The 10,327-nt window shown below is 38.3% G+C and overlaps 1 protein-coding gene across 1 annotated transcript in view; it reads right to left on the bottom strand.

Annotated features, from left to right (window-relative positions):
• LOC104470464 (oxidation resistance protein 1-like) overlaps positions 1-9,209 on the bottom strand; it is a gene marked incomplete at its 3' end in the record, with an annotated part of 28,843 nt that extends 19,634 nt beyond the window's left edge. Inside the window, exons 1-2 of the mRNA XM_010085404.1 lie at positions 9,090-9,209; positions 1,055-1,162 (exon numbers count right to left, since the gene is read on the bottom strand). Of these exons, the coding sequence (XP_010083706.1) occupies positions 1,055-1,162; positions 9,090-9,209 (228 nt within the window). The remainder of the gene's footprint in view (positions 1-1,054; positions 1,163-9,089) is intronic.
• Between the last annotated feature and the right edge of the window lie 1,118 nt (positions 9,210-10,327).

Raw genomic sequence — 10,327 nt, 5'->3', positions numbered from 1 at the left:
ATTCCTGCTCCCATTAATTTTAACAGAAATTAGGAGTTGAGGGAATAAACAACATCATACAAAGTAACTCTTAGTTTAGCTTTCGAAGCTTTTAAATGCTATCTTGAGATAAGACTGATTTTTAGTCATAATAATTGAGGAAAAAGTTCAGACAGAAAGCATCAGAAGCATTCAGCATGCCAGAAACACCCAACACAGTGTTCAAGGAAGACCTGCCCGATTATTTCTCTTGCTGTTACTCCACTATTTCAGCAACCACGAAACAGGCTGGGGAACAAGTTCATAGACGTAGCTCTTAGCACTGAATGTAAAAACAAAATAGCAATTAAACAAATCAACTGAAATTATTCACCTCTTAAATATATTTGTTTTGGCCATGGTAGGCATACAGCTACCTAGACAAAGTTTTGCAGCAACGAGAAATAAACACAGGATTTTTCCAAAGAGCAGGCTAACGCCAGATGGCCAATGGCTAACACCATAGCTGGCCTATCACTTGTTTCCAGGCCTGGCTTTCAAAGAGAAATGAAAAGTGAAGGCAAAAAAGGGGAAAGAAATAGGTTACTGTTGCTAACATCTTTAAGAAATGAATGATAGTTCATGTAGGGCTGGTAAAGACAGCAAGTTTCCAGAGAGGAATACAAACATTACTCAATTGATTAAAACAGAACTGCAAGCAGCAGTATGCAGTCAGGAATGCTGTTTGCAAGATGTGCCCTGAACTTCTCTTCTAAGCTAGTGTTGGTAAACAGCCTGCTGTACTTGCAAAGCAACAATTTACCTTATACCCAAGTGTTGGTAGACCATTAAGTATATTTAGTTTTAGAGTCCTCGCATCTCATTGAAGAGACACAGGTAGCTTTGTTCCATGTTCCCTTTTTAGGCACTTATGTAATAGGTACAAGAAATCACAAACTAGAGAAAAATTTAAAACTCTTTTACAAAGAAAACCGGAAAACCAGTAAGAGAAGTACTTTAACATTTTCTCTGCTAGAGATGAGAAATATAGGGAAAGTGGTCTTTGCTGTATAAGTGACATATAGTGTAATAATACCTGTCCAGGAACGACTGCTCTGGAGAAAAGCTTATTTAATTGAACCAGCTCATTGGGTGTTGTATCAAATTTCAAGGCAATACTGTTTAAAGTATCTCTTGATTCCACCTGTATCAATTGGGGAAAAAAAGAAAAACAAACCTGTAAGTAGTTAGTTCAAATAGTGCCTTACAAATTTTATCACAATGTGGATTTACTGAGATTGATAAACTTTAAGCTTCATATCTTATGATTGTCCCAAAAAGAAAAAAAAACCACAACCAAACCCCCAAAACATACCTACTCCCTAAATATTAGGCTGCTGCAACCCCACAGAAGGGCCTCTGCCTTCCCACTATGTTTCCAGGTGGCCAGAAGCACCAGTCACACACTGGGACATAGGCTCAGCTATGGCACCAGAACTCCTGGTCTAGAAATTCTCTGCTGGGTACCACTGGACCAGTACACAACTGACTGGTTTCACAGAACCCTTCAGTCCCCCGCTTCAACTTCTCTTCTGTTTTTCACTTTCAGAAAAGCTGAAGCAATCTCTATAAATGTGAGCACTCTTCCTATTGCAATAAGCTTCTGTTAACCTGACTTTTGAGTAAAAAAAACAAGATAAAAAGCAACAGTGTTGAAGCAAAACAGGTCAGCCAGTATGACAGCAGATGGAACTTGAGCATTGCAAGTAGGTGATTCCTGACTAAGGAAAGAATTTTTTTCAAACTCTTATTTTCGCTCTCGTCTCCCAAAATGTGTTCAACAGGAACAAACAGCAGAAATTTTTATTCACAGAGAGTATTTCAGAATAAAGAATTGATAGCAAGCATTTAAAAACGGTGAAGGTGATATGACAAGGGAGTACACAACCCAAAGAAGTTTATTGTGCAATGGCACAGGGCTTCATAAATACTGTACCAGGAAAAAGAAATTCCACCAGTTAGAAAAGATGAAGTTACAGAAGCAAAGCTACATTTGAGTTGCTAAATATGGAGCACAGCTAGAAAAAAATCCACTGACTCCTGTCTTAAATGTCTTCTCATTATACACCATCCACTCTATATAAATAGTATCAGACTAATTATTCACAGGTTTAATTTTCCTTCTGTTTTCAGGCTATTTAACTTTTCTTGACAATTACAGAAAATAATGCTTTCTCTTTAAAATTCCCTTCCCTTTACTTAATTTTCATGGGAAAAGTAAGGAACAGGGAAAAAATGGAAGAGAAACCCACATTTTTCTTCCTAGTGTATGTTCCACGCACAAGGGTTTTGAGTAAGCCAGTGGCTATCACCAGCTGACTCTGCACACCCACCAGGTATCTCCCGCTCTTCATTCACCTCCTTCACAAAAACACAGGGAGCATGCTGTCTTGTATTGTCAACTGTTGCTAGACTTAAAGGTAGATATCCTTTACTTCTGCCTGAAACAATTGATCTGGGGCAGAAAAAAAAATTAAGGGTAGGGTGAGGGGAAGGAAGGAGAAGCCTCAGAGCATGTGTTTTAACAGCTTTGGTGCTGCTTGCTCTGCGAGCAGACCTTGACCTTACAGCAAAAGGCAGTGTTTGGAACTGAAAGACTAAACCCCAGTATTTCCGTAACCATACTGCAGCGGAGGTAAATAACATACGCTGGGCTAGCCTGCTTCCAGCTGTGCTCCGTGGTGGACTGTTGAGTGGAATGAGTGTGTTCCATCTGACTAACGGGCGCTGCACAGACTGCCGTCAGCAGGGTCTGTCCAGGCACATTCACTCCTCGCAGCAGCAGCAAACACTTTGCCAGAGTGGAAGAAGATGTATCTACAGGTTATAGTATTAGTTAATATTGGGTGATTAAATATTTAATATTTTAATACATTGTATTAGCATTGCAAGAATAGCTGGCAAACAGAGTTCCTACTGGGTGTAAAGCGAAGGCAGCACATCAAAAGTTAAATAATTGCTCCTCAAAATGCCTGCCCACTTAAACCTTCCAAAACACAACACTGAACAGAACACTAACCCCAGAAGAATTTATGAAAATAAACATTTATCTTTCTTAACTTTTTCAAAGTTATGTCATGTTAGAGAACACATGTTGCCAGTACAGGAATACAACATGCGTAACTGACAGATGTAAAGCAGCAAACAGTATCCTTTAAATAGCAAAGTGGGTTGTCCTGCAACAAAGAGTGCTGAAAATATGACTTACTTTGAAGGCTGTTATAGTTCAACAAATAAAAACAGGGTGATTTGGGATACTAACATAATTAAGGTTCCCAATTAAGAGTTAAAGAATTCCTTTCCATAATTCATTTTCATTTTGTAAAGGTGCATTTGTCAGCCTAGATTCACTGAAGAAAAAAAAGACAAGTATTGCCAAAGAAACAGCAATTAGCTTTCTTAAGAAATTTCCAATTCTATGACAACAATTCTTTCTACAGGAAGACATCAAGCTAAACAAAGCTGCAAGCATCCCTCTCTACTAGGATTTCAGGTATGAATGACAGCATTGTAGCACCTCTTCGTAATTCAGTTCTGTATGATCACACAGATGTGTGAAAAATAAGAATATTCTTGTACGCCACTTTTCATTGGTGGTAAAGCAGAAATCCAAACAGGACCCTAACCTGGCCAGATGAGTACTACTAGTTCCATAGATGATAACAAAATGGACAACCAAGTCAAAGAACAGCAGTGTTTCCATCAGCAACTCTGCATCACAGAGAAGGTTTGCTAAAACAAACTGTCAAGGGAGACTCAAAAGCTTTGCCCAATTCACAAATTTGCTCTCACAGAAATGTTGGAAGACAGTAGTTAGCTGCTATGTGGATACTGCTTAGGTATCACTTAACGAGTAAAGTATTTTAGATTTTAGTCTAACATATGGTCTGATATAAAATAAATTACTTAAAAGGATTCAGATAAAAACTACAACACCTCAGACCTTTGAGAGCGCATTCACTCTTTCAGCCTTCAGAAATAGAACCATCTAGAGAGATCTCCTGGCAACACACGGGTTTATCTCACAAATCATGAACACAACAAGAACGGCAAATAAGCTTCTGTCTCTTATTTGGCTGCAAAGTTCACACAGGCAGATCTCTACACTACACAGGATTTCAGAGACCAGCACTGATACCTTTTAAAACAAATAAAATGTTCATGTAATAAAGACTTCCTGAAGTATCTCCCTATGTTCAAAGGCCCATTTTTCAATTCTTGCACATTCTACTATTTTAAAAAATGGATTCTGAAGTGCCAAAACCTAAAATAACAACTTTGTGGAAAAGCACAGTTTAAGAACTAACGCAGAAAAAATGCACCATCACATCTCACAACCACCCCCCAGCTTTTCCCCATCAATTCAACACTGGAAGAGAAGGCAAAAAGTAATTCCTTCTTTCCCAGGAAACAAATTTTCTATACATCTTGCATGTAGTTGTTTAAGTGCTATTCTAAATATTCAGAGTTTTATATAACCACCTGGATAGTAAAGGACTACAGGAAAATTCCCCCTTTTGAGAGAGAGGGATGACAAACAGTGATGACACCGTTTCATGATTTTAACAGAATGGCAAGATCTATTCAAATAAAAGTAAACCTCTGAGAAACAACCACCAGACATGTGAAAACACGACTATTTCCTGAAACCATCTCAAAAGGACTTGACCAAGCCAGCTGGTGCTTTGAAGTAGTTCAGTGCCTCCTTCAGTATGCTGACGGGTATAAAGATTGAAAAATAATTAATGAAAGTGTAAAAAGAAAATGAGAATTGTTTATTCAGGACCACGTTAAGTTTAACAAAAACAAACTCCACTTTGTACAATAATTTTTGCTGAAAAAGAGCTTCTTAAAATGTAAATAGCCTTCCTATACTCCACAGTAAGAGCTTCTAGTTATCAGCACTCTTATGCAGAGATAAGACACATAGGGCCTTACTACCTACTTACTTCTACCTTACGTAGTCACTTACATGTAGATACAAGTAAGTCTAAAATTTTAAGTTAGATAAAAATCAGTTTTTACAGATATGACTAGATACAGAAAGAGCCACTTAAGATCTACAGCTTCCATTTCTCTTTTCCTGAATCATCTCAAATCAAACTCTCTTCAAGACTAGTTGTCCAAGAACCAGAAAACAAGAAAACAATAGTTTAAGAGTATTAAATAAAGTAACCAACAAAGTTAAAGAAATGGTAAGACTAGAAGGAGGGTTGAGGACAAACAGGAGAAGAGGAGACAACAACTTTGCCACTGTACCCAAGCCTTTAGCAATACCAGATCATGACTACATTAACTAACTGTTCATAGGCTTGGTTTCTGTAATATGCAACATGGGGAAGACTGAACTTGTAAATAAACTTCAAAAATAATTTTAAAATTAGGTAAAAGATAAAATGGATAAAATCGTATGTCACCATTATGATCCACATTCTCGAAATTCCCCAAAATTGGGAAGAAGACTATGACAGTGGGATGCTCAAAGAAAAGTGACAGTCAGACAAGAACACAATCCCTGTCTTTGAAATGGAAGCACCAAGAAAAAAAGCAAAAACTCTCAGGTGCGTAGTAGCCTAAACAGCATGTGGAGGCTTACAACGGCAATGAAACTTGTTGCACCAGAAGAGAGACCCTTTAGAACTCTATCCAACTAGGACTGAAAGTGAAATCTGCAGTTACTCTAGAAAGATATTCACTGATACCCATCATTTATCTACCCTCAAAATACACATTCAGCAGGTCATGACAACAAGAAACTCCAAGTATTCTAGCAAACTTACATCTGTTTGATGGTCACAAAAACACTTGCCACCCATGGCCCCTCAGCTAAGAAAGGATCAAAAACTCCTTCTTGCTCTACCTAAAGAAGGCGACTGCACAAGTCCCTGTAGTTTTGTTCTCAGTATACTTTTCTAACTGGTTTCTAACTAGAACAAAAAAGAGTCAAGACACAGTTTCTGGATGTTGGACTTACCACTAAATAACTGGGATCACATGCAGGAAGAACAGCAGTTCAGCACGGAGGAGTCTGGCTTAAAATTTAGGCTTAAGACTCTGGTCTACTATAGGCTTGTGTAACTTTCACTGATTGGTATCAGGCTCTTCTCATGACCCAGACAACATACTCTGTGCATTAGGGGCTTGTCTGCTATTTCAGAAGAGCACAGCCTTCAGTCCCCAGAGACTTGAAGAGGAAAGGAGTGGGGCAGGGGAAGGGAGGTCTTACAGTTGCACCTCCAACAGGGATAAACCAGAACATCTGCTTCCATTACTCACTTATAATTTTATTTTTTTTCAACAAGAAGTGCTTTTCCTGTATAGTCTATTGCACTTGAAAAACCTAACTGTAAATAGCAACAATTATTTCCTTTTTCTCCTCCAAAGGAATGGGGGTTAGAAGGCAGTTGCTGAAGTCATGCATCTGCTACCATGCTAGTATCGTTGGTGATCAGTGGCCAATGCTCTCTGCTTATGCTTCTTTATTTATTTATCTGCAGTTGGCTCTTCTAAGACCTGCAAGCAGACACTGGTTATGTCTGTATCAGTATTTTGTGTTATGTGTTGTAATGAAGTGGTAATATACTGATGTCAAATAAGCAACGTAAAATGCTATTTTCACAACATAAAAAGGACCACAAGTTCTAACAAGTAACAATAATTCACCTAAACTATCTAAACTCAGAGCCTGTTCATATGCATCAGCTGTGTGCAGGATGGGAAAACAACTGCCTTGGAGCACCAACTGTGGCCATGGCACTGAGAGATAACATCAGCTTGCATCTCATCTTCTGACTGACATGCAGGAGAAGAACAACTATATTAATTCAAAAAATAATCTGTTCACTGTCTAAACAATAGCAGTTAGAATAAACCAGAGTTTTCCATATCCTTTAGAGGCAGCCACTGAAAATTAACTTGGTGACATTCTTTTAAACCTACTAGTCTGGGGAAGCTTTGGACTCGCTTCCTTCACTTAGTATCACATCTGTTGACATCTCAGTGCTACACACAGAATAATAGTTCAAAGTTTTTATGCTCTGGGAATTTTAGATTAAAATCTTTAACATTAACTGCCTTTTGACTTTATCTTTAAAGCAAAAATTTATTTTATTGTCTGTCCCCAAAACAATGATTTTCTTCTTTAAAAAACTCTGATGGGAAGTGCATTTCACGTTAGAAACCCATAGTTTGCAGATTCTATCTCACTCTGAACTTCAGGAATACAAATAAGCCCTTTCTTCCAAAAACCACATAGCCACTGGAAAAACTAACACATTAAATTATCTTTTAAAAAAAAAAAAGGCAAAAACTTCTAACTTTCCAACAATACTGGGGGGAAGCCTGGTTTCTACCTCCATCCTCCTACTACTCAAAGCAGGAACACATACAGACATACAAATACGTATGCGTGCATGTGTGTGTATATTTATATATGTGTGTATGTTGTTACTTTGACAGGTAGTAGGATGTAGACAAGACATAAGTTCATCTCTCCACACAGTACAAAGTCACAAACAATAACAATAGCGAACTATCACAGTAATTACCAGACCTCTCTTAAACATATAGTGAACATAACCCTGGCTCCTAAAGGCTAGATCTGGGTATTTTATTAAGACATACGTGCATGACACATAACTGGCAGAATACTGCGCTTGTGGAGCTGAAACGCACCGTGTTCCATCCACACAACAGGCTGCCTTAGAAGCCGAACTAAGGTTAGAGACAAGAAGTCTTTGATTCTGGTGAATCGTCTTTTTGACTCAAAAGGAAGTGATACATACTTCAGCATGTATTAAGAAAGTTATTTTTGCAACTAAAACCCCACCTATTAGAACACAAAACCTACAAAAGTACATGACAACTTGACACAAACATACTAATTTAAAAAAAAAAAAACAAAAAACCTTGTGCATTAGCTTTGCCTGGAATCTTACATCCATGCATGCACATGGTAGCAAGAGACAAGTTAAGGGATTTACTAACTGAAGAGAGAACCCAGTTTGACAGTCACACCTGAGCACTTTTTCCAGTTATTTCAGAGAAAATGAGGCTATTGTAATAGAAACAGTCACATCTACTTTACCAAACTGTTAGAACCTAAGCAGCAGAAATGTCTTTTTTGAATTTCAGCTTCAAGAAAGTCTCTCTTATAATCTAGAACTATATTCGAGTTCTCAATATAAACCAGTAATGAAGTGCTGGGTGCTCCAATACACCCATCCTCTGCCTCTCTCCAAATGACTATCACAGCCTTCTCCGTCTTTGAGCCCTATCACCGCTTGGCTTAACGTACCATTAAGAGTTAAGTCTCCCCTGTATCTCTTATTCTTGGAATAAGAGGACATCAAAAGGTCAAGTACGGGCTTCTTATAAAGAACTTCTCATTTTTATTTTATCATGTCTGGCTTCAAAAGCATTCAAATATAGCTGTGACAGACTTTCCCTATTTTAATGTCAACCCTATAGGCATTATTTATAGGCTTAATTATATTTTCAGTATATAACACAAGACAGATTCTTCTCACTTCAGTTTCCCTTAGTAACCACAAACGTGGGAAGCTGACTGCAGCACAGTTTGAGGGTCATTTCAAGAACAGAACAGGCAGAGAAAGGCTCCATTTTCAGATACTGCTGCAGAAACAGATCTGTAGAGTAAAAGGTACAGATCTATGAAAATTATTAGAAGACCAGAAGGTTAGTACCAATATATAGCTCTCTCCTCTCCAAAACTTCCTTCTGTTATTTCTCCCAATGTCAACAGCTTATTAACAACACTGAGAGCAGGGAACTTGCACATGATTTTATAATTAATGTTATTTACTGCTTCTAACTAGTTACCTAAAAGTGATCCAGTCAGATTAATTAGGTTTTTTGAAGAAAAAGTAACTTAAAAAAAAATAAAAGCATTACTCAAGCTAATTCCAGAAGTAATTCCTGTCAAACTATCAGACACACAAAATTCTAAGATTAAAGGTAATGCACATTACTGTTTTGGATATATTTTGTAAGGCAACTTTAAGTCTGCACTTGCTCTGCAATGACATTCTGACAATAAAGCAGTAACTTACAGAATATTCAATAGTCCCTTTAGGCTTCTGAAAAGACATTCGTCGCCCATCTTTCTTGTCTGAGGTCTTCTTCTGGCCAGTGTCTGAAAAAAATTGAGGCAACGTGCGTGTTAAATTCATTTTCCTCTCTCAGCAGTGTCACAGGCTGCTGCCTACAGCCCCGTGGGCAGACATCTCATTCCCCAGTCCCCCAGCCCGCTCCCTGTGGCTGTCGAACAGACGATCGGCTGCTGGAACAGGGGCTTCATTCCTCTGAAGGGCTTTAACAATTTGACCAATATAAACCACCGGTAACTGGGAATCTAACTGCAGAAGCACTTGCTGCTGTTCAGGAAGCTGTTAATGAAGGAAAACTAAATCGGAGCTTGACCCCGGCAGGCAAGCAGCATTTCTGGAACGGTGTGTTCAGTCAGCTTTACAGCACACCCAGCACACCCGGCTGCTCTGGCTGGAGGGGAGATGCGCTAAGGTCCTGCATGTTTGATGTAACTGGGATTTTGTGTCCAAGTGTTGTTTGATAGGTACAGAGTATTTAAAGCTTTTTTGTATAACAAAGAGCGTTAGTGTTTAACTTCACAATTATCCTGTCTGCAGCGAACACATACAGCCTATGCATAAACAACAGAGATTCTACAGAAATAACACAAGCTAAGAACTGTGGTTTTATTGGGTCATTGTATTTTGATGTCAAATCAACAACAATTTGTACCCAAAGTATACTCTACTTTTTGATACCAATTGGCATGATATTTATCATAAAGAGAATGTAACAGTGGACTTCTATGATTCAACAGAAAGCATTTAATTCTACATCTCTAGAAATGTGTTGGGTTTTTTTTAACATATCCATTTATATACACAAATGCACTTTTTGAGATGAATCTTGTAAGAAGTTAGGTCTCTGTCACAAGGCCACATCCATTTCTAGATGGATAGTCACAACTATCAAGACACGAGAACGGAAAAAACCCAATAAAAGGTACACAGGAAGTTCTCCAGTATAAGAAAACAGGAAACAAAACACACACACCTAAATAAAAACCTCAGCAAATATTGTCCATTTGCTATACTGAGCAGGCTACAAAGGGCAACAATGTAAGTGATCACTAGTAGATTCAACATAAGCACGCTCCTGGGGTGATTTTTTTATATAATCATAGAATCATAGAATGGTTGGGGTTGGAAGGGACCTTAAAGCCCATCCAGTTCCAACCCCCTGCCATGGGCAGGGACACCTC

This window comes from Pterocles gutturalis, unplaced genomic scaffold (genome assembly GCF_000699245.1).
Source record: "Pterocles gutturalis isolate BGI_N339 unplaced genomic scaffold, ASM69924v1 scaffold3290, whole genome shotgun sequence".
Taxonomy (NCBI): Eukaryota; Metazoa; Chordata; class Aves; order Pterocliformes; family Pteroclidae; genus Pterocles; species Pterocles gutturalis.
Note: the sequence above shows the minus strand (reverse complement) of the source record. Positions and strands in the feature narration are given on the sequence as shown.